Below are 26,847 nucleotides of genomic sequence, written 5' to 3' on the forward strand. Positions count from 1 at the left end.
AAATCAACTCATAATCAATCAGCCTTTCAAGTAGCCGCTCGGGGGTGCCGTTTTCACGCTTGCTGAGTGAAGAAACCTCCAGCCAAATTTTCATTCTGCAAGTTGCTAAGCTAAGCACAGACTCAGCAAGACCCAGAAATCGAAGATGAACCTCAAGCTCTGCGTCGTCGCCCTCTTCAGTACCGCGATTGCCGCCTCGCTCCCCTCGACTAATGCCGCAGTCTGCCCGAGCACCCTGGGTTGTGCGGTCAACTCCTACTCCCCGTCCAACCTTCGGATCAGCCAGTGCTGCGAAAGCCGTGGTGGGGACTTTGCAGCCTGTTGCGCGGCCAGTTGCAGCTCCGGCAGCCCCGGAAGTTGCGTCGACGACCCGCACAAAGCCTTTGAATAAATACAAAGGGAACGGATGCATTAAAGTCTGCACTCTGTGAAAGGAAATACAAAGAACCTTGTTTTGTTCATCCCTATACCGTACCTCACAGAAAGATTACTTTGGGTGTAGCGCGTTTGATACTATTGTTACCATTTGCTAGAAAGGCAAATATGCATTCTTCATGTTAAGATGTAGCTCGGTAATTTCAGAAGCTGGAAAATGATCTACTCAAGGCTCAACTGTCTGATTCAAGAGGAGGAAATTGTTACCCTCGTTGGCTTGCGGTTGACCCATGTGCTCTTGGAAAAGCTCGTTATTAAGGCTGTGAACCTGCCCGAGGCGGTCGAACATTTACTTTATATTCCACACCGAGGCCTGTTGCTCTAACACTATATTCAGTAGAGGACAGAGCTCGCAATCAGCGAAACTCGGGTACCCGCACCCACCCGGCGGGTAAAATTGGGTACCCGTACCCGAACCCACCCGACGGTACAGCCCGAGATAAATTATACTCTGGGCGGTGCTACATTCTATCAACGGTCAAAGCGAAGTAAATGAAAGAAGTAGTGTGCGCAGGTACACGTCCACAGTTACCATGAAAACCCAAGGAAACCGTGGATGTTACCGTGTACCAGAATCTGGTAACACGTTTCCTGCTCATGAGACCCCCTTCGCCAGGAAGCCTGAAAGGACCCGATAAAATGTTACAGGTGAAGCTATTTTCATAATAGACATCACCACTTCTTTCAAAGAAGTGGTGATGTCTATTATGAAAATAAAGCTCACTCACCTGTGAATTCTGGTTGCGTGTCCATTAAATCATGTCCGCATTGGACCTCACCTTTAGCTTCTTCGTGTACCTTATCAACCGTAGAGACTTCATGTCGTGTTTTTGGGAGGTTATCGGTCTCCATGCTTGGATATTGGGTCAGGCGTCGTCAAATACACATAAGAGTCGGGATGCGAAACCTTCCACTTATTTTTATCCTTACTCTCGGGTACCCGAGCTTCACCCGGGGATTGTTTCGGTTACCCGCACCCTACCCGAACTCGGGTGTACCGGGTTCGGGTGGGTAATTTACCCGGTTCGGGTACCCGATTGCGAGCTCTGGTAGGGAACGCTTCAGGTTTTATGTTAACCACCGATTTGGAAATGCTTTTATGTGTTAACATGCAAGAAAAAGCAATGAAATGAAGCCAAATGCTCGAAAATCTTGTTTTGGCATTCTATCTGTAAACCATTCTTTCTGTGAGGTACGGTACTTGTTATCGCGATGCTCGGTTTTCCGTTTACATGTACAGTGATACCTCCCTAAATGAACCCCTCTAACTGACTATGTGTTCCCTATCTGGTTAGGATTCCTCGACTGCAAACGGGATTATATGGATTTCACTATATGTGTTGATCAAAAACCTCTTTATTCTCTAAATGGTCGCCATTGTTGGCGCCTCAACCCTCTAAATGGACGCCGTAGTAATAGATCCAAACTCATATATTTTTCTCAATCACTTGCCTGCCTCCTCTCACGTATGCCATTGCTACCACTACTCCCGCCACAACAAATCGAGCGAAGAGGTAAATTTTGTTTGGGATGCTAAGTTGGAACAAAGAGTTTGTAGTAGCTGCAAGCTTGTAAATACTGATAAATAAGCTAGCCACAGTGTTATACAATCAGCGCAGCGTACATATATATTTTACGAAAAACTAAAATATTATGATGTCGAGACAACTAGAGGCTACGCAGTAGATACCAAGCAAAAGATAAAACTGCAGGCATGATGGCAGGATATCGGGACAACAAATATTCCCATAACCTCACTGTATTGAAACTCACGTACAACCTGAGGGGATGCGATTCTGCTAATACCAATGAGAAGAAGGAGTCCGCGCCTACCGTTATTGGTTCTGTCTGTGTGAAGACGAAACAAAACAAGAGTACGAAAATGCTGGAGGACCAGGTAAATAAATTCCTTGTATTGTGCACCAGCTTGCGCCTCGCCGCTGAAGCATCTTCCTGGGCGATGCCGTGGTCATCTGCCCACGGGAAGTCGGTGGCTGAGCACTGAGCGCGCTTGGTTCGTCCGCTACCGCCGCCGCGAGTCGTGCCCGCGTCGAGTTCTCAGCCCAGAGACACTAGCCTCATATCCTTGTCCGTCAAAGACTCAGGGCGCCCGCGGCGGAGCCACATTAGCGCCCCCGAGAACGACGCCGCTGCGCCGCTCCCCGGGAGGGAGCCACCCCAACCCGTCCAGGTCCGTATACATGCATGTGCATCATCTAATGATTAGCTACATTGAAACCCCCTAATCAAAGTGCAGTGTAGCTGCTACCAGCGGGCCGCTGGTGTGCCTTTCTCACACTCGATGCCCTGAAGAACCCCAGCCATATTTTCATTCTCAAAGTTGCCAAGCCAAGCACAACCTCAGCAAGACCAAGAACTCGAACAGACCAAGCCACCCAATCGACGATGAACCTCAAGCTCTGCGTCGTCGCCCTCTTCAGTACCGCGATTGCCGCCTCGCTCCCCTCGACTAATGCCGCAGTCTGCCCGAGCACCCTGGGTTGTGCGGTCAACTCCTACTCCCCGTCCAACCTTCGGATCAGCCAGTGCTGCGAGAGCCGTGGTGGGAACTTTGAAGCGTGTTGCTTCTCCAGTTGCAGAACCGGCAGTCCATGCAACTAATTGGTCCGAAGTGTCTCGAAGCAGCTTACAGCCATGCGGGAATGAATTGACGCTGAGTAGAAAGACACAAAAAGAGAATGACTAGATATGGCACTTGCGCTATCGAAGTCCAGATGCGTATCCGATGAAAGGGCAATTTCCATAATCCAGTACATATGTACTGGGTTATCCAAAAGCCAAAAATTAATTCAGCGAAACATTGGCCATCACAGTAGACTTTGTGTTAAGTTTGGGGGTGCTCAAAGGAGCTCAAAAACAGTAGATGGCTAAGTACGGAATGAATCGGGTATACTGTAGTTGCCACCTGAACCTTTCAACAAAAAGAACAATACATTAGAGGGCAATAATTGCTGTATGGATTGTCCTATGAACGGTAAGTATTGTAGTAATAGGTGTGCTCATGAAGGGTGCTGGCGGATGCAAGTGGTAAAATTCGCCACGATTTCACCTTCTAGTGACATACCAGAGGGGTCTAGTTATGCAGTATTATCGATCGTGTTTTGTAAGCCTGGCAAAACAATACCACAGAGCAGCAGTTTTACACATTACGATATGTAAACCTTTCGCAACGCCAACTTTACAGAGGCCATGAACCTAGAGCAAATCGATCAACATTAAATGATTTAATCTTACCAAAAACGTGGAACAAATAGGATACACTTGTCCTCACTATCACATAGCTACGCTCTACGAGTGGTTCCACAAACCATAAAGGCTCGACATGTTCCACGTTCGTATAAATATCGGATTCGACACATTGTAGCCGATTGTTTTTGTACTTGCAGCTAGTTTTTTTATGTCGAGTGTTACTGTGAAGTTTGGGCTTGCCCTAACTAAAGCTGTTTTTAGTCGACGTAGAGTCGCTCAGCCGAGAACGGATCCTACTTGACCTGCGCCCGATGTTTGTGCGCTTGAGAAGCCTGGTGCTCGAAGCACAGCACCCCCAGTCAGTCAGGTAAACGATCATAATATAAAGAAGCAAAAACGACACTTAGCTATTTTGTAAGTCGTTCGCTTGCGGTACTGCACGGAGTTAGTTATTAAGGCTATGAATAACTCTAACGGCGTCAATCATAGCCCTTATAATGGACTTTATATTCGCTTATGTTAGCCTTACAACCCTTTTTTTTCGGCGCTACTCAACGAAAAGCACGTACTCTGAAAGCGATGCCTTCCGGTAGCCAATCCTGAAGGTCTTTGGGACTGGCACCTCTGTAAATCCTTTTCTGTGGCCACGCTTGGCTGTGGTTCCTGAGGATGCATGTTTCCACCAGTGTGGTAAGTTCGCTTGAGCGAACTTAATGTGAACTGTTTACAGTACTTCTAATTTGCCACCGATTTTAGATAATCCTGTACTTCTCTGTCCCACCAATTTATAGGTAGTTGAGTTTTTCTATCATAAGTTCGCCTACACAAACAAGCCAAAGCCCAGCGTACCCGCGTTGTAAAGCCCGTAGTAGAGCGCTGTTTACAGTATTTTTTGCGATCTGATAACGGCTCTCAGCAAGTAAATAACAACACAAATGCAAGCACACATTTAAGAGAAATAAGGTTTTATTTCGTGATTCTGTGGCAAATTAATTATATTACAACAAAAAGTTACCACACGATTCCTCCAACTTGGCGACTCTCTACACAATAGCACACGGACCAGAAACATGCGGAACACTCCGAATTAGGCACTCAAATATGTGAGGTTTTATTGCCTGTTATGCTGTTTTCGGTCAAATCACATGATAATTTTATCCAATCACCGATCTTCAAGGTTTTAGATACACAATTAAAAAATAAACGCTCGGTTTTAAAAAGTGGCTCTACTGATTTCACAGGTCGAAGACCTGTGCTTGGCGGCAAAAAACTTGTAACTTTCCAAAACCGGGTACCAAACCGGGTCTCTCTTTCTTAATTGTAATGTTTAAGCTAATATCTGCCGGAATCGGGTACCCGTCGATAAATGCTAAGATTTATGCACATCATTTACCAAAGGTTGATACTAATCGTTTATTTTTGACCAAAACCTGCATTCAACCACTTACGGACGCTCTAGTACAGTATGAGAGAGTCATGACTTCGCTGAAGGCGTATCAATTTGCGCCATAATCGACCAAGCTTAGCTGAAGATGAACAGCATGACTTGTCTAGCTGCAGGCTGCATTTTTTTACATGCCAATTTGCTCAATACCCAATCACTCTTAGCCGAAGATGCCCAACCTCGTGGCTGTCGCCAAACCAATCAGCTCAACTCGACAGTGACACGAGCATCGTTCGTTTGAACAAGACTTTTTCCTGCGTTGAAGCACCCACTTCCAAGGAATTGGCCCATTAGCGTATTTATCATTCCGCAATTTATCCCCCAAGCCCTCAAGTTAAAAGTTTGTTTGTTTTGTTTTTGAATTGAGGATCATTATTGCCACTTAGCTAACATACTCAAGTTAAATGGTCAAGATCAGCGCACCATGCGTCTCTCCTTCGTCCCGCTACTGTAGCTCTCTCGTCTGATCGTTAGCACACAACACAGTACAAAAATGAGCACGGTATACCTTACCTGCAAAATGAATGAAATAGCTCTCTCGTTGCTGGCGCCAACGCAGCCATTGGACGCTGACCAGGGTGTTATGTCACCGATGGCCTCATCAGACCAGGCAACCTCAATTGGTGACTTTCGGTTCCTGAGAACCCACCACGATAAAGAAGAGCGGGGCTTGTTGGTTACCAGCCTCACAAATGTTTGGCTGAAACATCATTTCCGTATCGATACACTTCGATGTGCGCATCTATTTGTTCAATTACGCATTCTCGGGCAGATGCTGCGGCTGCGAAGCAGGCGCAGTAGATGCCCATGTTAGAATCAACTAGAGAGTTGGGCTGGTAGTGCTTTTAAGGATTAAAAACAAAACAACTTTGGGATTTACTCAATTATTATCCGTTATCATCGTCCATGAAACTATTCGTCGACCTGTGTACCCTCCCGGAGCAACGCTCCGGGTTACCTATAAGAATCTGAGACGTCAGTGCCTTGTACCCATTTTCTATAGTTGTCGCTGTCGTTGCAAGTGACGTTGGACCGAGACCAGTCAGACCGACAGTCTTACGAACTCGAGGGAGCTTGAAATCATTGCCTCCCTCGTTAGTGATAATGCATTCCAACACTTTTTGCAAAGTGAGGAAGCATTTCTCAATAGTTTGATATTTAACACTGTTAAAAGCGCTACCTACTGCGTCGATGAGCCCGTCGATCTGGTTTGTCGGTTGCCGATACTGAATCGCTTGAATAGGGTTAAAAATCCCCAAATCAAGAATATTACATTCTGGAGAGCGAGGTGGCTGGCACAACATTTGGATATCCCAGCCACCTTCCTTACCAGCGGCGAGGACCTCACCATGATCTTCCTCCACATGCGGACCATCGTTATCATGTTGGACACGAATAACAGAAGTCTTTCGACCTGTTCGCGTAAATAAAAAAAAGTTAAGATAAATAAATCAAAAGTATTTTCGAAATAAAAAAAACTTACCCGGCCATTTTGCACGAATAGCAGGAAAAACTTTTTCCTTGAGCTTCTCCACGTACACTTTTCTTGACATGCTGATATTCTTGGTAATCGGCGTGCCGGCAACTCGATTTTTAGAAGTTTTTTGCCTTGGTGCGCTCAACAATGGGCCAGATCCCAATTTTTCCGTCAAAGTATGCTTTCCGTGAAAAATCATACCTCGGTCTTGCTACGGCTGCGAGAAACATTACCTTACCGATGTATCGTTTGTTTGAACACGAACGGTAAGGGAGGGAATCCTACCAAGGAGTTGAGTGGGGATCCAAACACCACAATGGCACTAAGACAACAACAACAACAACAACAACTAAAATCACACGAGAAGCAGGATGCGAGGCGGCGCCCACTGCGATCAGCAGCGTCAATCCAACTGATCGAGAAAGAAGAAGAAGAAGAAACAAGGTGGATGTTGGTTGAAAGCATATCGCTCGTGCTCTTACTGTGTTACCAAAACAAACGAAAGTTGTTGCCTGCAGGTACTCCATGCCTCGAACTCAGTCACTTGCAAGGAGAACCGAGGTTGCAACTCATGCGGCAGCATTCGTTGAAATCCGGCTTACCCAAGCAGCAGGCGCTGGTGCGCGAGTTTTGCGGCGAGGTGATGGATGCGCAGCCTGGTGCCAGACACACACCGGGAAATTGCGCGGTGACTGGAGTGGGTGAAGCTGCGAGCCCAACGGCAAGGACGAGGAAGACGCACGTCTTGAGATCGGTCTTGGGACACTGGGCTTGGCTTGGCAAAAACGAGAATGAGAGATGTTTCACGTGGGTATCAGTTTGCGGACGGTGTGCTCGGTTGTTGGGCTGCGGTATTGGCTTGTACCTGTTGTGGTATCATAAGGTAAAGCCTCACGCTTAGGTCACCTCATCATGTGATACTTCACACCACCATAGTCGACATTTCTGTAGAGCTGGATGGCGTGAAGAAGACACAGTGCGATACAAAACTTGCGATCGCTATCCCACTTCAACCTAAATGAGGTAATGTACACTGCGACGATAGGAAGCCAAACAGAACAGTACATCGACAAACGGTGCTGGTGTACCAGTTGCGCATTGTTAAGACACTTACCCAGTGGTTGTCCATGCTCCGTAGCCCAGTTACTGGCAAGGAGAGCCGAGGTTGCAGCTAGTGCGACAACACTCGTTGAAGTTTGGTTGTCTTGAGCAGCACGAACTGATTTGGATGTTGCTGGCAGAGAACGGGGCTCCGCAGCCCTGTGCACCACACACCTGCGACTGCGCTGTGACAGACACGAGAGAGGTAGCGAGCACGGTGCTGACGAACACGAAGATCTTGAGGTTCATCGTCTTTATTAGTTGGGGTGGTTGGGACGGCCTTGGTGTGTGGTTGGCTTGGCGAAAAGCGGAATTGAGCCTTTTCGCGATATTCTTGTGGAATCTCGTGTGCTTAAATGGGCAACCTACTGTAAAAACTGTAATTATGCCCAACCCTCAAATAGAGCCCCACCCTAACCTTTCATCTGAAAAATTGAATTTGATTCTGAGTTCATCCTCATAAAGTCTAAATATTTCACATCATATTCTTAAGGTTTGTATGTCGACTTACCAATGTCAGTGATTACTGTCAAATTTATACTGGGATAGGAAGCAACGTTAGTGCTGCTATCGCAGACCAAACAGGATTATATCCGTGGTACGTCAAGTCAAAAGGTGATCCCTCTTGACACATTGTCCTGAAACCGGTGTGACCCCGGTGCCGCACTGGGCCCTCCAAAAGGTTTATATGCGTGGGCAAGCTGAACTGGTAGAAAACCCATTACACCGGTACGACCGCGGTGCCGCACTGGGCCCTCCAAAAGGTTTATATGCGTGGGCAAGCTGAACTGGTAGAAAACCCATTACACCGGTACGACCGCGGTGCCGCACTGGGCCCTCCAAAAGGTTTATATGCGTGGGCAAGCTGAACTGGTAGAAAACCCATTACACCGGTACGACCGCGGTGCCGCACTGGGCCTCCAAAAGGTTTATATGCGTGGGCAAGCTGAACTGGTAGAAAACCCATTACACCGGTACGACCGCGGTGCCGCACTGGGCCTCCAAAAGGTTTATATGCGTGGGCAAGCTGAACTGGTAGAAAACCCATTACACCGGTACGACCGCGGTGCCGCACTGGGCCCTCCAAAAGGTTTATATGCGTGGGCAAATTGAACCGGTATGAGTCAGTAGCATATATCGAATAGTAGGAGTGAAGTACAAGTGAATGATTGAAACGGACGAACTGCTGCAGAAGCATACAAAGGTAAACATTTTCATTTTCTACAAGCTTCAAACAGATCTCGAGCAAGGTTCGTTTTATCACTGTGTATAAGCACTATCTACAGTTTTGAGGTGAATAACCGGGCAGACGCTGCGGCTGCGAAGCAGGCGCAGGAGATGCCCGTGGTTCGTAAAAAAACACTCATAATAATAGAAAGCGATTATACCAAAAACCTATCCCAGCTTTGCGGAGCCCTAGTTCTGTAAATAGACTTTTTAACGCTACACTACCTACGGTAATTAGTCTGTGTGCGGAAATAGTCTATGTGCGAAAATAGTCTTGGTCAGACTATTTATTGTACTGGTCAAATTGTAGAATTCATAATTAGTCTGACCACTTCAACTTCAAAATTAGTCTCTCCTGTGCCATGCGGGTAAGGAAGGGTGCAAGGCTCTAATCACCACGACTGACCCGTTACACCTTTTTCTCCTTTGCAAGTTTTGTTGTTGTTTGTGGTTCAAAATCCGGGGAAAAGTTTTTTCCTCCAGCTTGCTGCAGAGGCGGTGAAAGCCGTCAACCTTCAAAAGGACAAAAATGGCATGTCCTATGCGCCCAAGGCGATGATTCGATGTGGACTTTCACTTGGAATCGAAGCTCTACCCGCATCTTCATTATATTATCGCGAAACACCGCGAGAACTTCGAAGGTAAGTCGGTCGATGAAAACTCCGAGTAAGACTCTTTCGTGTGTGTACTATATATAAAATATAGTCTAGGTCAGACTATTTATTGTCGAAGAGCAATGAACCATTCAATCAAAAATAGCCTAGGTCAGACTAATTACCGTAGGCAGTGTAGTTGTTTTTATCCCCACTCCCTTTAATAGTGCCCCTCTTAATAATGCCCCAGTTTGGCAGGGGGGTACTGCTGCAATACCCCACGGTGTAAATTACAGTTTTTACAGTACTTCAATGCCTTACAGGTTTCTGACATGCTAACAAAAAGTCATGCACGATGCCTCAGATCAAAACGCTTCGGACCAAAGCCTTAGTTTGGTTCTTTTCTGCTGTTTGGGCTCAGGGCAGTAGCAATAGTATCCGCTTACAACTCGAGATGTTCTTCAAGACAAAGTGAGTTGTGGTGTCCGGCATACTAGATACCAGTCGATGATTTCAACCGTGCTAGGGTCGGCAAAGAAAATCAAATGAATACTTGGTGAATCGAATCTTCCCCTGGCTACCTATGGATAACAACTGGTGTAGACTCGTTCGTGCGACTGCAAACTCGCAGCAGACCACGAAAAATAGCGAGTGGTCCGGTTCCTCTCGTTCACGAGCAGCAGTTCCTATTCGGATAAGCTTAGAATTAACATTCCTCCGCTCGAACAGTGGCTCGGTTCGACGATCCAAGCGACCCGCTGTGGACACACCACGTTACGTTTTCTTCGAGGAGCAACATTCTCCTCCTGTTTCCAGCTCTCCAATCAAGGCGCTTCGCCCGCTGTTAAAATTTTGTCACGGGATGGGATTTCTCTGCGTCGCAGTACGGTTTGCATAGGGACTGCTGTTGGCGTTGGTCCCATCCGATTATCACTATCTCGTCTGGTGTTCGTTTGTGTGCATTGTCCGCCGCTCGAGTCAGTTCGCGTTTAGCCCCAGCCAGCACACACACGCAGACCACCAAACTCCCAGCCAGTATGAACTTCAAGACGTGCTTCGCCCTCGTCCTCGTCGCCGCTGTCGCCACTTTCGCCGCTGCCGACGAAGACCAGTCGGCCCCTCTCTACTGCCAGGCCATTGGCTGCCCCACGCTCTACTCCGAGTCGAACATTGCCATCAGCCAGCAGTGCCGTAACGAGGGCCACGTTGGAGACGCCTTCCACAGCTGCTGCTCGACCAAGTGCGGTGCTACTGCGGTGCCTGGCCAGTAAATGTAGCGAGTCAGTTGCGCGCGCGGTAGCCACTCAAGTCACGCTGTAGCGATGGTTGAGCTCAAATACAAGGAAACCGTTCATTTGTTTTGATCGTGATGCTTGGACTACAGCCCCCTCCATTGCGCAATTCCGCCACTATATTCCTGAGAAACGCACTTTTCATTTTCTGCTGCCTCACTGCAAACCAACTCACACTTTTGGTCACTAATTATTCGTAGAGTGGCGGAAAGGCCACTGCCTCAGTTCGCTTCGGTGAATCCCAGCACATGCGTCACGGCTCACTTGTAATTTCTCCAAGTCGTCCGCACTAGCGAACGCACCTAGCTACATGATTTTCAATTTATTCTAGCCTCACGACTCGTAATGACTGCAGAGACTGCTCCATGACTGTTCCTGCCGATGCCTAGAACTGCGAGCGGGGTGCCGGTACAGTGACGAAGGCGTAAGTTTTAGCAGCTGCTACAGAAGTGAAAGCGACGGCAAGTTGCCATTGCACCGGGCTTGTAAGTACCATGAGCAGTAAGCGGGTTTATTCTGCATCCCGGAGCGCTTGTCATTGTAGTACTTCCGCAATTGACATTTTTCGCACGCAAATGCACCGTGATGCAGCGCTTCTGAGCGTGTTCATCATATTCCAAGTTCTCGAAATCTTTTGGCTTCGAAGCACCGTGTACTGTACGGTATTCTTACTTGGAGACTCTTCATTCCGAGTTTGCGTAACTTATAGAGTTGTAAGCCGCTTGCTCGCCCCCGTCGTTCCTCGCATTTCAGCTAGGTAGGCTATCGTAACAGAGCTTAGTCAACGTGTAGACTAGTGTAATCCCTACTGGCATGTTAGTTGATTTATTGGGAACTGCCTTACTTTTGAGGAAACGAGACTGACTTCTGAGTAACGGCAATTCTAGTAGGAAAAATGAGTGTAGCCCTCTAGTTCATGTGGAATTGCATAACTTGTGGTGGCACTGACACTAAGGAAAGCTATGTTATAGCGTTCCTCTAATCTCACATACTGGTGCTGCTTCGCCGACAAACTGTGCCGCACTTCCAACTTGGTTTTACCTTTGTCTGAGGTCTACGTTTGTTGTAAGGTTAGTTCACTAGAATGTGCAAGCCCTCCCGACTAATGAGCACAATATATTGGCCGACGTGTTGTCGCACAGCTGAATTATTAATAACGGTCACACAGATCCACCACTTTCGCACTTGCCTCTCGGAACTTGTTGCCCCAAATCTTATTGGAGGGCGCTTCATTGCAGTAGACGAGCAAAAACGACTACAAGTATTGAAATGTCCCGGTAATAGAAAAAATTGATTCACATCCCTTTTAAGTTTTAAAACGTTCCCCATAGCACAGCACTATGCACCTGCTGCCGCCTATCGGTAGCACGGGACGCGAGCACTTGTAAGACGGAGAGACCTGGAGGTCGTGTGACTGAGCGATGATACTCTACCTAGGTTATCCCTTTCGAGGGCCAAAGGGTTGAAATAGACATGTATGAACTTTGTTCTTACGCCCACCTTGTGGCATGGGCATAACAATTTGCCACCAAAAATCTTTTCCCAGGATGAGTGCATTTTCCAAAACGCGCAAGTTGTAGCTTATGCTAGTAATTGGTTTAGTGGCAGGGCGCCGGTGACCGCAGCAAAAAATGTGTTCTTGTGCCTACAATAATACGACAGCACTTCAACAACAAACTGTGGAGTCGTAGCACGGTATCACTGCCACAATGACTGACTCAATGGTCCTGATCCTACAGGGACGCGGGTGCACAACATTTAACTTCGCCACAAGCAACTACAGTAGACACGCAACGACGCAACTCGAAGGACACCATGCTGCAGTTGCTGAATCCTGCACTCTAGAAGGCCGTCAAGGTGGAAGTACTGTAGCTCAGCTGATCCCGTCGGTAGCAACAATGGACAACCTCCGGGAAAGCGGCAGCCTCCAGTTGTTTTGGCCGAAAAGGCCGATGTCTTACTGAAGTCACCCGGTGACCCACTTACAGGACCCCTTTCCGAGCCCTTTCGAAAGGAAGGGCACGCGGTGGCGTGCCTGCTCTGGCGCTGGGTATTTGTCGAGCACCCTCGAAACGCCCACGCCATTGTTCGTGGCGCCATCCACTAGGGTGCTCCTGGGGCCTAATGCTTCTGCTGCGCGTTGGCATGCGAAGGACCAGAAATCGTCGTTGGCATTGGCGTAGGTCGCAGCGCAGCATTACGAGCGTTAGATGGGTACGCTGGACAAGGAGCCAGCGCTGCTTTTGACAGTTTAAGTATGCAACAGGAAAAGGTTTCGACCAGGATTTGCTCGCATCTGAGCGGCGCGCGCACCGAGAGGACGACAACAACGAAGATGGCTTCCTTCGAATGACGCATTGTCGCGCCATTGCAACGGACGAAAGCCGCTCGCCCACGACAGCGATAACTTTGGGGTTTCCACGCGCAGAGAGCACCGACGCGTCATATAAGGCAGACAAATGTGCACGCCATCCTGGTCGCGTCAACTACGGACTTCTAAGTACTTACCGGGTAAAAGTCTATCGGCCCGCGGGGCAGTGGCGCAAGATCTGCCATCCGCAGTGCATGGCGCATCCTGCCCGCGAACGTGATCAAGCGCGAGAGCGTCCAGTCGTTGCCAGCGGCTTGGCTACATACATGTTGCGGCAAGCAAGCATGAATCTAATGCCGCCATCACCACCGTCCTGGCAGAAGCTTCGGTCGCAGTGCAGTCCAGAAGCTGTGTTGCAATTGCAGTCGATTGTCGATAGGAATGCACCACCTCGACACGAATGCACCACCTCGACACGGCTGGGTGCGCGACCCGTATGCTTGCGCCGCTGTTATTTCGGCAAATCAGTCGCAGCTGCTGATTGGCTGCGCGGGCGGTTACGGACGAGGGACGAGGGAGAGACCCGCCGCCTATCGAGTCAGCGCCGAGCCACAGGACAGCAGGCAGGGAGGGAAACAACCGGCCGGAGCGACTCCACGATCGCCGCATCAGGCAGCAGGCAGGTCTCGAGGCACACGGAGACTCGCCCCGCGCAACAGGAAGGAAGGAAGGCTTCCCCGCCCACGCCCCGAGGTTAACTCCACCTTACAACCGAGCCACCATCATGGCGGAGGACGCTGCTGCTGCCGCCGGCGGCATGCTGGACAACGGCGCCATGGTCTGGGTGCCGCACGACGAGCAGGTCTGGAAGAAGGCCGTGGTCGTGCGCCGCATGGAGGACGGCGTGAGCGCCGAGGTGCGCCTGCAGCCCAGCGAGGACGGCGAGTGGGACAAGGACGACGGCCTGCAGAAGGTCGTCAACATCCGCGACATCGCGCGGCTCGCCGGTACGATCTTCCCATATATTTATGTACTCACCTCTCTAAACCAGCTTTAGCACTAGTTTAAAGTTGGTTTAGCACTATCTTAAAGTCGGGTTAGCACTAACTTAAAATTTGTCTGTGACCTGAAATATCGTTGTCAATAACGCAGGCGAGGTCTCGGACGAAGCCATGCCTATCTGCAACGTGTTCGAGGCGGACGGCGCCAACGACATGTGCACGCTCAACCACCTGCACGAGCCCGCCGTGCTCAAGAACCTGGAGCTGCGCTTCGCCAAGAAAATGCCCTACACGTACACTGGCGCCATCTGTATCGCCGTGAACCCGTACCAGTGGCTGGACCTGTACGGTCGCGAGCTGTACCAACAGTACTTGGAGCAGCCCCGGGACTCGCTGGCGCCGCACCCGTTCGCGCTGTCGGCCACCGCCTACTTGGACATGAAGCGGACGCAGGTGGACCAGAGTATCCTGGTCAGTGGCGAGTCTGGAGCTGGTAAGACCGAGACGGTCAAGATCATGATGAACCACTTGGCCTCGATCTCCGGGGGTGGCAACCACGGCACGAAGGTCATCGACCAGGTGCTCAAGTCCAACCCGCTGCTCGAGTCCTTCGGTAACGCCAAGACCAAGCGCAACGACAACTCCAGTCGCTTCGGCAAGTTCGCTCAGCTGCAGTTCGACAACCTCGGATCGCTCGTTGGCTGTCTGTGTGAGACCTACCTGCTCGAGAAGAGCCGTGTAGTGGGTCAGACGGAGGGCGAGCGCAACTACCACGTCTTCCACCAGATCTTCTGCCTGCCGGAGGAGCGCAAGGCCGAGCTCAAGCTCAGCGGCGACGCCACCAACTACAAGTACGTGTCGGAGGGTGCGGATGCCGAGCTCACAGGTATCGATGACGTCCAGTGCCTCAAGGAGACGCAGGACGCTCTGGATACTATTGGCATCTCGACAGACGAGCAGAACGCCATCTTCGAGATTGTCGCGGCGATCCTGAACCTCGGAGAGGTCGAGTTTGAACAGAACGGCAACGACAGCGAGAAGTGCCACGTCAGCAACGAGGACATCGTGGACAACGTGGGCGCTCTGCTGCGCACTGAGAGCGCGGCCCTGCACTCGACGCTGCTGGAGCGCTCGATCACGGCCGGCTCCGAGTCGTACACGATCCCGCTGAACGCCGAGCAGGCCTCGGACCTGCGTGACGCTCTGGCGAAGGGCATGTACACTCAGCTGTTCGACTGGCTGGTGCACCGTATCAACAAGGCTATCTGCTCCACGAACAACGTGAAGACGCACATCGGTCTGCTGGATATCTTCGGTTTCGAGAGCTTCGACCAGAACGGCTTCGAGCAGCTTTGCATCAACTACGCGAACGAGAAGCTGCAGCAGAAGTTCAACAGTGATGTGTTCAAGGACGTGCAGCAGGAGTACGTGGACGAAGGCATTCCTCTTACGCTCGTGACGTTCGAGGACAACCAGCCGATCCTCGACCTGATTGAAGGCCGCATGGGTATCGTCAGCCTGCTGAACGAAGAAGTCCTGCGTCCTCAGGCCACGGACAACACGTTCGTGAGCAAGGTGCTCGACGCTTGTAGCGACCACCCGAGCATCGAGAAGAACAGAATTAACCCGCTGGAGTTCACTATCCACCACTACGCTGGCGACGTGACGTACAACGGTACGGGCTTTTTGGAGAAGAACAAGGACACTCTGCCTACCGACATGGTGCAGCTGCTGTCGGGCAGCCAGAACGGCGTCATCTCGGGCATTTTCACCCCCACGCAGAAGAACAAGCGCAACAGCCGCGGCAAGAACGGCAAGGAGGGCCGCCAAAAGGGTTTCCTTGTGGGTAATACCATTGCCGGCGCTTTCCGCAAGCAGTTGTCGGAGCTGATGGAGACCATCAACAAGACGTCGTCGCAGTACGTGCGCTGCATCAAGCCGAACGCCAACAAGAGCGCCGTGGAGTTCAACCGCGTTATGATTGTGGAGCAGCTTCGATGCGCCGGTGTGATTGCCGCCATCCGAATCAGTCGCGCGGCTTTCCCTAACCGTCTGCCTCTGGTGGAGTTCCAGCAGCGTTTCCAGATCATCTGCCCGTCGGCTCTGCGCGATGCCGACCCTTCTGAAATGGTTGCCGGTCTCCTGAAGGAGCTGATCCCCGACATGGCTACCACTATGCAGAACACTAAGTTTGCTGTGGGTAAGACCAAGGTGTACTTCAGCTCGGGTCTTCTGCAGAGACTCGAGGACCGCCGCAACGTGATCCTCAAGGACCACGCCATCCTTATTCAGAAGACGCTGCACGGCTACGTGCACCGCAAGCGCTTCCTGCGCCAGCGCTCCGCTGTGGTGGAGATCCAGGCGATTACTCGTGGTGGTCTTCAGGCGAAGCGTTACCGTAAACTGCGCGTGAGCATTATTAAGCTGCAGGCTATGGAGCGTGGCCGAAAGCAGCGCTTCCTGTATTCTCTGCTGCTCGAGCGTGTCAGGAAGGAGCGTGAGCGTGAGCAGGAGCGTCTCCGCAAGATCGCTCAGGAGGAGGCGGCCGAGCGTCTGCGCCAGAAGTCGATGGAGGAGCGCGAACACAGCGACCCCCAGCCGGTAAGCTTCTACTTTGGCGCAAATGTTATGATTGCGACCTGTTTACTAAGGATTTTTTTGCGTGACAGGAGCCTGTGGAAGATGACTGGAGTGACGAAAGTGACAAGGAGGATGACATCGAGGCAAGCCCGTCTGGACCCGTGTCGCCGCGTACGCTCCGTGCCCTCACGGAGGCGGCGTCCAAGGTTGCCGAGGCTGAGTCGGCCGCGCGCGATGCCAAGTCGGCTGCCGAGGCTGCTCTGGAGCTGAACCGCGAGCTGGTGGCCCAGAACGACCGCCTGCGCTCGACCCTGTCGTCCAACGTGGCTGAGTACGCTGACGCTGAGCTGCTGCGTGAGAACGAGCGTCTGAAGCAGCAGGTTCTGCAGCTGCAGACGAAGCTGGTGCGCTCGCAGGAGGTGTCTCTGATCTCCGCCAAGGTGGTGGACAGCCGAATCACATACCGTGAGGGCCGACAGTTCGTCGAGTACAAGCTTCAGATCGAGACCAACACGCGTGGTACGCTGTACGTGTGGCACCGCTACAGCACGTTCCGTAACCTGGCTGCCACGCTGCAAACCAAGAACGGATACAAGCGCAAGGAGATCCCGGAGCTGCCGAACAAGCAGCTTTTCGGCAACTTCTCCGAGAAGATCATTCAGGACCGTGTGGCCAAGCTGAACCAGTTCTTGGAGGCTGCCACCAACGCCGAGTACCTCCAGTGGGGCATTCGTGTGGACCAGGACACGTGCGTGTACAAGCGTCGTGTGAAGAACGCGTCGCGCGAGAGTATTTCTACTGCCAGCACGCACTCGTCGTCGCCGCGTTCATCATCACGACTGTCGATGAAGTCGTTCAGCTTCCGTCGTGGCAGTACGGCTGGAAATTAGACTGCTTAAAGGTGTAAGTGTATCGTGCAGAAGCGCGAGTGGACTAAAGAACAATTGCTCTGATGGTTGCGCGGCGGCCCCAATCCCGCCTGATGAACGGCTCGACTAGCGAGTCAAGGGACGGGAATGCAGTATCGCGTGCGATTTTCGTCTGCTTCGTGGCGAGAAACTTCAGAGCTAAAGCGTTGAAGCTGACCGAGTAGCAACAGCAAGAAAGTCACATTAGATGGAAGTTCTGCGTAATGCTTTTATTCGCTCACTCTTGATGTCTGCTCCATTCAGTCGGTTTGCGTTGCTTGCTTGGAACACATCGAACTCGCACGCGAGCAGATATGTGTTATGACATTGGAGCCATGTTGTGAGGCCGACGATCGCCCAGGAGGAACACGCACACGATGAAAGGCGCAGTCAGGCATCGTCCTCGAACTGCGCCAGTATGTATCCCAGTTTCTCGAACTTCATCCACTCGCTCACACTCATCGAAACTGTCGACGGAGAAAAGTACTTCATCATCGCAGCGAGCTCGCGTTGGCGTGGGAGCTTCACATTGACACGGCCTTGGATCAGAGCCTCTCGTAGACCCTCGTTCTCAATCACCCACGACGGGATCTGCCGCGCAACGAGCGCTTTCGCCAGCAGTTGACAGCCCAGAGCTTCATCTTCCAGCGAGTCAACGACGACTTGACCCTGCTCGATGTCCTTACAGAGGTACAGCGCCACCTCTGCGCGCATCCAGACGTCGACGTCCAGCGAAAGTGTAGTTGGCGTCAAGTCGATCATGAGCCGTGCGACTTTGCGTCGATCGAGCGACTGGACGTCGTCCCGTCCCAACGTCAGCAGCTTCCGGAAGTTGGCGTTGGTGATGCTCCAGGACGGGAAGTCGCATGAGATGAACGTCTTGGCGACCAGTTGATAGTAGTCGTAGACTTCGGCTGACGTTCCCACGGTTTCCGGCGCTACGCGGCCCCGTTGTAGACGGTTTCTTTGACGTCTGCGTGCGTCGCTGGCCTCGCGTTCCCGCTCCGCGTACAGTCTCCAGCGGCATCGCGCAGGTTCAGAGAGTTCTGGACAGCGCACCACATGAGCCATGAGCGTGCTCCCCGGCTGCGCGTTGCGGAACTGGGCCTGGCAGTGCAGGCACTCGACGCTTGGACGCTTGGTGCTGCTGGGGATGACGCGGAACTCCGCGCGGACGGGGTGCTGAGGTCTTCCTACCATGACGCGGCAACTTGGAGAATGCGGAGTGCGCAAGATTCGGCAGGAGTGATGGTCAGTTAGTTGATGAACTTCAACTTCAACTAGCTGACAATCACTCCAGAGCTTCGTTTGACAGGTACAGTGCACCGCGTACTGGTTGAAGGCACGAGCTGACCCCGTTGGTGAGCCTCACCACTTACCACTGCAAGTGGTTTCAGTGGGAATGTTCGCGCACCAAACGTTGTTTGAGCTCCATGAGATGAGGTTCAGTCGCGTTTTTGCCAAGTAGAGCGCAAGTAGCAGTGCAACAGGCGACGAGGTATGGAGACACAACGAAGCGCAAGTCACCTTAAGAGAAGCAGCCACAATGGGCGTTGGATGCCACCTCCTCCTCCTCCATCCCCTCCCGGGGCGAGTCCTGCTGTGAACTGTGTGCCACAAGTCGCCGAGGAGGTGCTGGAGCTCAACCGTGAGCTGGTGGCTCAGAACATTTGGCTCAGAGAGCAACTCACCGCTGGCGAGACCAAGAACGAGAGTGTCGAGGGAAAGAAGGCAGCCGTAGACGAGCAGTTGCGACTCGAGAACGAGCAGTTGAGGCGGCAGGTGGTGGAGCTGGAGAGTAAACTGGCGAAGAAGAAGGAAATTGTACTGGTGTCGGCAAAAATCATCGAGAGTCGTATCGCCTACCGTGACAACCAGCAGTTTGTCGAGTATATGATGCAGCTTGAGACTGATAGTCGTGGGACGCTGTTCGTGTGGCACCGCTACAGTACATTCCGGAAGTTGGCCGAGACACTGCAAAACCAGCAAGGAAACTCACGAAAGAGCGTCCCCGAGCTGCCATGTAAGCAGATATTCGGCAACTTCTCGGAGAAGATCATTCAAGACCGCATTATCAAGCTGAACCAATTTCTAGAAGCAGCAACCAAGGCTCACCACCTCGAGTGGGGTATCCGTGTAGACGATGCCACGTGCGTGTACAAGCGGCGCATTAAGTCACCAACTCTTCCGACGTCAGCGTTGCGGACAAAAGCGTGGACGTTGCCCACCAAAAACTACGACGAACACGACTACGCTGAAGTTGTGTCAGTGAGGGTCGTGGGCAGCCAAATTCGGCACCAACGGTTCATCGAGTTCCAGCTTCAGATAAAGACGGACGTTCACAACACGTTGCTCGTGTGGCTTGGCTACAGCGCTCTGTACGAGTGGGCGGAAGCAACTGGACGAGAGAACCCGAGTACAAAAATCCCAACTCTCCCTAAAGAGGAGCCATTCGGTAGCTACTCAAAACATATTCAGCGGGAGACAGCGAAGCTGCATGCCTTTTTCAAGAAAGTTGTAAAGGCCGGCGATCTACAATGGATTGTCCGCATCGACGTGGACACTTTCGACTCTAAGCTCCGGGTGAACGATGCACCGCCAGCGTACGAGCACCAGCCGGAGTCTGCCAGTCCTCTGGCCTCCATCTCCAAGCTTTTTCCTTTAAGGTCAATCGTGCAGCGGCAGCGTAAGCGCAGTGACGCGCAACTCTACCAACGCAAGATGGCTCAAGCCAGCTGAAGACATCATCGTGGGGCCCGAACAATGCCTGGGCCATCTATCAATTGTAGTAGCGTACAGGTCGTGAGATCATCAGCACAGTAGTTTCATTCCATGAATCAAATCCTGTTGTAAACATGCATTGCTAGCACACTCGAAGACGTCATCAGACTTGCCGATGAAGTTGCGCCACTAACTCCATTTACGCTGTGCGCAGGATGATGTGCACGCCGCTGTCCGTGTCAACGACGTCGCTCAGCTCGCCCACCTTCAGCGCAAACCTGGCAGTCGCAGCAACAGGAAGGACTTCGTCAGGTATCCGATCTCATCAGCTGCTAAATGTGTACAACAGATACTCACGTGGCATCCTCGAAGGGCTTCTGCATCATGCCGCGGCCGAACGGTCCCAGGTCTCCGCCGCGAGTACCGCTGCCAATAGAAATCCATAAACCATGAGCAACATCATCCCTTCACACATCAATAGGCCAGCTACGCGATAAGGTCTCGCACCTGTTGCAGTCGCTGTACTGCACCGCCAGCTCGTCGAACTTGGCCTGGCCCGACACGATCTGCGCGCGAAGCTCTGTCCAATACAACAAAACCCATCAGCTTTCTCCTCGCCGCCGCAGCACCAGTCAGTTGCGGTTCACAGTACGGAGCAGCTGGGCGATGGCCTCCTCCTTGGAGCGCGTGATGTTGTTCGACAGACGCGAGGCTGCATCAGACACAAACAAAAGGGTCAGCAGATACTCACTCCCCACCTCTGTTCCTCTCGTTATGCGTACCGGGGCGACGCGAGCCGATGTGCTTGATCAGCAGGTGAGACGCGCGGACTTGTTCTACGCCATCGCACACACACAGCATTAGATCCACACACAAAGAAGAGAGCACCACCGAAGCACGCAGCATCGCACCGGCCATTGTTGTCGTTGTTGCTTGTTGTCGTATTGAAGCTCCTCGAATTCGGGGGGATGGATCCCAGGCGCACTTAGCCCGCACTTAGTCAGTTAAATGGTTGAACTTGGTGTGTCGCACATCATACCCGTTACACCTTGACGCGCAAAAGAGACCAACACTCCAAGCAGCAATCAATCCGTAGCCGCACACCCGCAACTTCCGCACTCGACACTATGTGGACGCAGGACTTCGTGCGCGTGCTGCAGGGCGCCGGCAAGGTGGCGGAGCAGCTGGCGCGCGCCCAGGGCCCCGAGGTGGCGGCCAAGAGCTCGCAGCTCTCCAAGCACGCGATGGAGCTGGCGCGTCTCGTGCCCTACTTCCTCAACGGCGAGGGCGCTGCGCCTCCCACGCCGCCCGCTGCGCCGTCTCAGCCCGAGCCCAAGACGCAGGAGAAGGCGCCGGTGCTCAAGCAGCAGGTGGAGGCGCCTAGAGACGCGCCCAAGCCGCAGGAGCTCAAGATTAAGACAGAAGTTGAGAAGATCAAGGCCCCTGAGCCCGTGCACAAGGTCCCCGAGCCTGTCCAGAAGGCCCCAGAGCCTGTGAAGCAGACCATCATTCCGCCTGTGGTGGAGGAAGAGCCGCCGCGTCGCGTGTGGGAGGAGAAGCACGTGCCGTCGTCGCCGCTGTCCCGCATCCTGGGCTTCGGCGGTCTGGCGGCGAGACTTGCGGTGGGCACGGCGGCCGAGATCGTCCGCAGTGGAGGCATGAACGGGACGTACAATGCTCTCGTGTCCGACTCCAATGCGGAGAAGCTGGCGGAAACGCTGTGCACAATGCGAGGTGCGGCCCTGAAGCTCGGACAAATGCTGAGCATCCAGGATGAGGCCATGATCCCGTCCAAGTTCGCTGTGGCGCTAGATCGCGTTCGCGAGAAGTACGATGTGGGTGCGTTGAAGGTGCAGATTGAGATGGTGACTAACAAAGTGTTGCTTGTTGCTGCTGTGTAGTGCGCACGTGATGCCGAAGGACCAACTGCACCAGCAACTCGAGACCGAGCTCGGTGAGGACTGGCGCAGCAAGTTTTTGGAATTCGACGACGTTCCCATTGCTGCTGCGTCCATTGGACAGGTATCATGTTTGCATGAACTTTTAATTATTGTTTTGGTGAGCAGTGTTGTAATATGTATACTGCTTTGGCTCGTATCCACGTCGTGTAGGTGCACCGCGCTACTCTGTTGAACGGTGAGCGTGTGGCGATCAAGATCCAGTACCCAGGTGTGGCTGAGTCTATCGGCAGTGACTTGTCGAACTTGAAGAGGCTGGTGACGTACACCAACATTTTGCCGCGCGGATTGTACATCGATGAGATCATTCGTGTTGGCAAGGAAGAGCTCACAGCCGAGTGCGACTACCTGAACGAGGCAGAGAACCAAGAGCGATTCAGGGAGCTAATTGAGCAGAGCGGAATGGGTGAGAAGTACGTCGTGCCACGAGTGTACCGCGAGCTGTCTACATCGCGTATCCTGACGACGCAGTTGATCTCCGGAGTTGCTGTCGATAAGGCCGTGCACCTCTCACAAGACGTGCGCAACAGTATTGCTCGTCGCATTCTCGAGCTTACGATCCACGAGCTCTTCAACTGGCGCTTCATGCAGACCGATCCGAACTGGAGCAATTTCATGTACAACGCGTCCACGGACACGATCGGACTTGTGGACTTCGGCGCCGCCCGCGAGTATCCCAAGGCCTTCGTGGATGACTACTTCAACATCGTGTGGGCTGCTGCAAATGAAGACGAGAAGACCATGGTCGACTATTCGATCAAGATGCATTTCCTCACAGGCGACGAGTCTCCTGCAATGATGCGCGCCCACGTTGCTGCAGGTATGGTTGTTGGTGAGCCATTCCGATCGCACGAACCATTCGATTTCCACAAGAGCAAGCTCACCACTCGACTCGGCCAGCATACTGAAGTGTTCATGCACGGCCGTCTGACACCTCCGCCTCAAGAGGTGTATTCCCTGCACCGAAAGCTTGCGGGGGCATTCCTGATGTGCATCAAGCTTCGCGCTGTTGTCCCGTGTCGGGATGTGCTTGAAAATGTGCAGCGCCAGTTTTACTCATAGATGGAGTGACTGTAATGAGCATTAGACATCCCAACAACAGCTTGCTCTACAAGAAAGACCGGATCATCAGACAGCACCACCAAAGGCAAATTATGCGCGGAAGAACTATGACTTTTTAGACCCCGGACGATCGTAAGTTGTTGTTGAGGAGTACTTGGAGGCTATACAGGCTAAAGCTCTGCAAGTTGATGGAAGAGCCGAGACAGACTGCAGTGAGGTAACCTCAATGCAGGTGAGATTACCGCTGCATTGAGATCGCTCATCGATCAAACAAAATCGTTGCTTGTGGAGTTCGTTGAGGTACGACCCCTCAGGGGTTATGTTATCGGCAAGTGTTCAAGAGATTCATCTTCTGACCAGCAGTCTCGTGCTTGTAGCGGGGTTATGGGATCATGAACGAAGGCCACTGACTTGCGGTATCCCTAGCTGAAGCTGCTTCGTATTTCCCCGGAGGAAAGCCGAGGAAGCAGCGCGGTTACAGGCAGCCTTTGCTGAGTTTGCTATCGAAGTTGATAGTGATCTGGGTGCTGTGTTGAAGCTCTCGATGATCTGGAACGCAGCGTAAGTTCTTACCATTTCTCATTCCACCAGGGGGTAGCCGATGGTAATGTGTACGTTGTTCTCTATTAGAAACAGCAGTTCAGGTGGTGCAAGTACGATAAAAAGTTGGATTATGCGCTTGAGCAGAACTGCAACACCAGGGCCACCGCGGCCTGGTGTCGCGTTTGAAAGCCACGCACCAGTCGATGTTAAGTCACTCAACCATGGCTGCATCAAGAGTGGAGAGAGAACAGCATTGAAAGGTATGCTATCGATGTCTGAGTTGCTTGATCGCTAAGATTGAGCCTCCATGTTTAACTCCTTTCAGCCCCTGATGACAGAAGTGCTAGTGCAAGTGCTAGTACTAGTACACGACGGGTGGTAGCTCAAGCGACTGGTCTCAAACTTCCGTATACTTCCCATTAAACCATCAAATGCCGCGACATGAGCTGCACCTGACGCCAGAAACGCTTGCTATCGAAGCCATAACGTCGACTGAAACGGAGCGATATATTATGTGGGGTTGCTAGCCCCTAGTGTGGCAAAAATACTGATACAGGGCGTCGGTGGAGCCCATAACTTAGATTGGTGTGGTGCTGGTGCTGCAGGCTGGTCTCTCTAGAGTCCGATCATCGTCGCGTTCTTGCAGATGAAGAGCATGAAGCGGTTGCGGCACTCTCGGAGCTGGTCCTGCATGTCCACGAGGGCGAAGTGGCTGTAGTGCACGCGGCACAGGTACTGCATCATGGCGAGCATCTGCTGGCACATTTCGCGAATCTGCGGGACGGTGAGCGCTTGCGACGAGGCTATGAGCTCTCCGATCTGCTCCAGTGCGGCGGCGAAGCTGCGCACGGGCGTGTCGTCGCAGCGCAGGTCTCGGCAGAGGTCGGCGGCCACGAAGAGCAGCAGCTCCAGCTCCTCGCGCAGGAGCGTGGCCTCCTCGAGCACCATCTCGTACTCGAGCTCAGTCCACGCGCTGCTGCAGCGCGGGCGCTTCTCCCTGCAGTCGTCGCTCAGCACGATCTTGCGCTTGCGGCCGGCGTTCACGGGCAGGCTTTGCGGCGGGCGCTTGTCTACGAGCAGCATGTTGGTGGCGTCGAAGCTGACGGGCCGGAAGAGGGTGCGCTGACTGACTGCTATTGTTGCTGTTGCTGTTGCTGTTATTGCTGTGCCGCGGGTGCGATCGACAGATCACTTTGGTAAATGAGCTGCTGCCGTCGACTCGGGCATGCCATCAAATTTTTCGGGCAGGGCGACTGCTGTGTGTCGACGAAAAATTGGCGTTGGAAATGTGCCGACTGGGTCTCAGATGGGATAAAAGGGGCGTAAATTGGCTTAATTTTGTCTTGGTCTTAGTATGCCAAATATTCACTTGGGTTTAGTATGCTAGATGGAGACTGTTGACTTTTTTAGATGTTGGCGACGCTATTTCTGGACCGTGAACTCTTTTGAGCCGCACAGGTGAAGGTGAAAAATCGCCTCGTGGCTCGGTGGGGGCTGACAGCGCTAACGCAGGTGGGTTCTTTCATCTGACCGAGTTACACTCGTCGGATGGGTGGGTGAACATCTGGGCCAAAGTGCTGCGAATATTATCGGAGACGGCCCAATTTCGCGCTTCAACAGGAGAATGCGCCCGTATCGCATCGGGAAACTTTTTCACAAGCGCGCAGGCACTTTTTCTCAAGCAGAATCCTCTCGTCCGTACTCGTATCTGATTTCGATCGCGCGCGCTTGCGTCTTGCCCGAGCTTGCCCTTGACCTCCTCCACGCCCGCGGTGCAAGCCGGGCCGGCAGCGCTACGTGGACAATGCCGCCGAAGCCACCTCGCTCGCGAGGAAGCGACGCTGAATAACGGCCCGACGCAAGACGAGGCTACAGTGTACAGTAGCTCGTCGTCCTTGGCGACTAATTTTTGCAACGCGACACATGGGTTGTCGTTCGCCGCTCGCCGTTGTCGTGGAGCAAGTGCCCCAATGCACCGCTGGCCATAGCGGGCTGACGGGCAGCAGTTATCAATACCGGTAGCGCCCACCACGGGCGGACAGGACTTGGCTGAGCTCGTCATTGCCCGACGCAGGTCGCGGATGCCTAGGCCCCACACCGCTTGGCCGATCTATTTGGGCCGTGGCGAGTCGCCCCGTGGTTCGTCAGAAATTTTCAGCCAGGTATCAGAGCGATATCAGCGGACACCACGTCTGCGAGAGCCGCTGGAGGTGCCAAGACGTCGAGGACGCGGAGGGCGAGCGACACTCTCACATGCGCGCGTCGATTTTGCCGCCGGTGATCCGGAGCGGCTCCATCCGTTCGGCACCGCCGCATGGCCGAGCGAAATCTCTCTGCAATTCGGTGAGCAGCGGCAGGTCCGCCCTGCATAATCGAACGCGCAAAAACTGCAACACATGCAAGCTCTTGTGCTCGAAGTTCGAATTTGGAGGCCAACGGGTGGACGCCGTGGGACGTCCTCGCGATACGATCTTAGAAATTTTGGTTGAATCGGCGGAAACCGGCTACCGACTCAAGTAGTCAGAACATGGCTACATGTACCATCGCGTGGATGAGCGCCGTCGGTCCGTAAGTCAGGCTCGGCTGAAAGTTACCAACGTACGAACTCAGCAAGCAAGCAAGCACTGCCCGCGGGCCCCTGTCGCCAGCGGTTGGCATCACGCTGCAGAGATAAATTTACAAACGCTACGTGCTCCCTTATGGCAAGTGCTTACCGACGCCGCGTCCGAGCTTTGCCAGCTCTGTGCAGCTGCAATCCTAGTTGGCAGCTAATGGTGGTGGTGGTGCCTAGAGCTCGAAAAATGGTGCGGGCACGACGTGCGCCGTTAGAGAGCTCGAGCGTACATGCGCAACACAAACAACATAGACACGGAAACGCTAGCGGTCCATGTGGTGGATCTGACAAAACAGCTCTGAACTTGATAATGACATCGCGGGCAACTTGCGGCGCGCTGGCGTGAAAGGAAGACAACCCAACGTCTGCC

General features: G+C 52.5%; 10 protein-coding genes across 10 annotated transcripts; 5 read left to right on the forward strand and 5 right to left on the reverse strand.

Annotated features, from left to right (window-relative positions):
• Positions 1 to 145: 145 nt before the first annotated feature.
• On the forward strand, positions 146 to 352 carry PHYSODRAFT_458407 (hypothetical protein; the record flags this gene model as incomplete). The annotated part of the gene is made up of 1 exon (XM_009527876.1): positions 146 to 352. A coding segment is annotated over one exon (207 nt), but the record flags the coding sequence as incomplete, so codon positions are not given.
• A 2,489-nt stretch (positions 353 to 2,841) lies between these two features.
• Positions 2,842 to 3,057, forward strand: PHYSODRAFT_503260 (hypothetical protein; the record flags this gene model as incomplete). Its single annotated transcript, XM_009527877.1, has 1 exon — positions 2,842 to 3,057. The coding sequence occupies one exon, from the start codon at positions 2,842 to 2,844 to the stop codon at positions 3,055 to 3,057; it is 216 nt and encodes a 71-aa protein (XP_009526172.1).
• A 4,652-nt stretch (positions 3,058 to 7,709) lies between these two features.
• On the reverse strand, positions 7,710 to 7,916 carry PHYSODRAFT_499083 (hypothetical protein; the record flags this gene model as incomplete). The annotated part of the gene is made up of 1 exon (XM_009527878.1): positions 7,710 to 7,916. One exon carries the CDS (start codon positions 7,914 to 7,916, stop codon positions 7,710 to 7,712), a length of 207 nt encoding a protein of 68 aa, XP_009526173.1.
• Positions 7,917 to 10,524: 2,608 nt separating this feature from the next.
• Positions 10,525 to 17,727, forward strand: PHYSODRAFT_346079 (hypothetical protein; the record flags this gene model as incomplete). The annotated part of the gene is made up of 4 exons (XM_009527879.1): positions 10,525 to 10,754; positions 13,763 to 14,097; positions 14,243 to 16,692; positions 16,761 to 17,727. The coding sequence occupies 4 exons, from the start codon at positions 10,525 to 10,527 to the stop codon at positions 17,559 to 17,561; spliced, it is 3,816 nt and encodes a 1,271-aa protein (XP_009526174.1). The 3' UTR covers positions 17,562 to 17,727.
• A 242-nt stretch (positions 17,728 to 17,969) lies between these two features.
• On the reverse strand, positions 17,970 to 18,779 carry PHYSODRAFT_331128 (hypothetical protein; the record flags this gene model as incomplete). The annotated part of the gene is made up of 1 exon (XM_009527880.1): positions 17,970 to 18,779. The coding sequence occupies one exon, from the start codon at positions 18,777 to 18,779 to the stop codon at positions 17,970 to 17,972; it is 810 nt and encodes a 269-aa protein (XP_009526175.1).
• A 357-nt stretch (positions 18,780 to 19,136) lies between these two features.
• Positions 19,137 to 20,318, forward strand: PHYSODRAFT_331129 (hypothetical protein; the record flags this gene model as incomplete). Its single annotated transcript, XM_009527881.1, has 1 exon — positions 19,137 to 20,318. The coding sequence occupies one exon, from the start codon at positions 19,137 to 19,139 to the stop codon at positions 20,316 to 20,318; it is 1,182 nt and encodes a 393-aa protein (XP_009526176.1).
• A 67-nt stretch (positions 20,319 to 20,385) lies between these two features.
• PHYSODRAFT_354542 (hypothetical protein) lies at positions 20,386 to 21,241 on the reverse strand. Its single transcript, XM_009527882.1, has 6 exons — positions 21,212 to 21,241; positions 21,083 to 21,136; positions 20,953 to 21,012; positions 20,808 to 20,880; positions 20,658 to 20,726; positions 20,386 to 20,578 (listed from the first exon to the last, which is right to left on the reverse strand). Exons 1-6 carry the CDS (start codon positions 21,216 to 21,218, stop codon positions 20,500 to 20,502), a joined length of 342 nt encoding a protein of 113 aa, XP_009526177.1. The 5' UTR covers positions 21,219 to 21,241; the 3' UTR covers positions 20,386 to 20,499.
• A 303-nt stretch (positions 21,242 to 21,544) lies between these two features.
• PHYSODRAFT_501251 (hypothetical protein) lies at positions 21,545 to 23,320 on the forward strand (the record flags this gene model as incomplete). Its single annotated transcript, XM_009527883.1, has 3 exons — positions 21,545 to 22,128; positions 22,202 to 22,322; positions 22,412 to 23,320. 3 exons carry the CDS (start codon positions 21,545 to 21,547, stop codon positions 23,318 to 23,320), a joined length of 1,614 nt encoding a protein of 537 aa, XP_009526178.1.
• A 1,032-nt stretch (positions 23,321 to 24,352) lies between these two features.
• PHYSODRAFT_559843 (hypothetical protein) lies at positions 24,353 to 25,048 on the reverse strand. The gene has a single exon (XM_009527884.1). It carries the CDS (start codon positions 24,944 to 24,946, stop codon positions 24,479 to 24,481), a length of 468 nt encoding a protein of 155 aa, XP_009526179.1. The 5' UTR covers positions 24,947 to 25,048; the 3' UTR covers positions 24,353 to 24,478.
• A 337-nt stretch (positions 25,049 to 25,385) lies between these two features.
• On the reverse strand, positions 25,386 to 26,521 carry PHYSODRAFT_300294 (hypothetical protein; the record flags this gene model as incomplete). Its single annotated transcript, XM_009527885.1, has 3 exons — positions 25,386 to 25,973; positions 26,051 to 26,321; positions 26,466 to 26,521. The coding sequence occupies 3 exons, from the start codon at positions 26,519 to 26,521 to the stop codon at positions 25,386 to 25,388; spliced, it is 915 nt and encodes a 304-aa protein (XP_009526180.1).
• Between the last annotated feature and the right edge of the window lie 326 nt (positions 26,522 to 26,847).

This window comes from Phytophthora sojae (assembly GCF_000149755.1).
Source record: "Phytophthora sojae unplaced genomic scaffold PHYSOscaffold_4, whole genome shotgun sequence".
Lineage (NCBI taxonomy): Eukaryota > Oomycota > Peronosporomycetes > Peronosporales > Peronosporaceae > Phytophthora > Phytophthora sojae.

What these genes read in the sequence shown, in the direction of transcription:
- PHYSODRAFT_354542 (XM_009527882.1), bottom strand. An exon ending in CAGTACAGCGACTGCAACAG is followed by an intron (nt 20,727 to 20,807) that starts GTGCGAGACCTT and finishes TTCTATTGGCAG; the next exon opens with CGGTACTCGCGGCGGAGACC. An exon ending in AAGCCCTTCGAGGATGCCAC is followed by an intron (nt 20,579 to 20,657) that starts GTGAGTATCTGT and finishes TGCGACTGCCAG; the next exon opens with GTTTGCGCTGAAGGTGGGCG.
- PHYSODRAFT_559843 (XM_009527884.1), bottom strand. Translation starts at nt 24,946, where the DNA reads ATGCTGCTCGTAGACAAGCGCCCGCCGCAAAGCCTGCCCGTGAACGCC.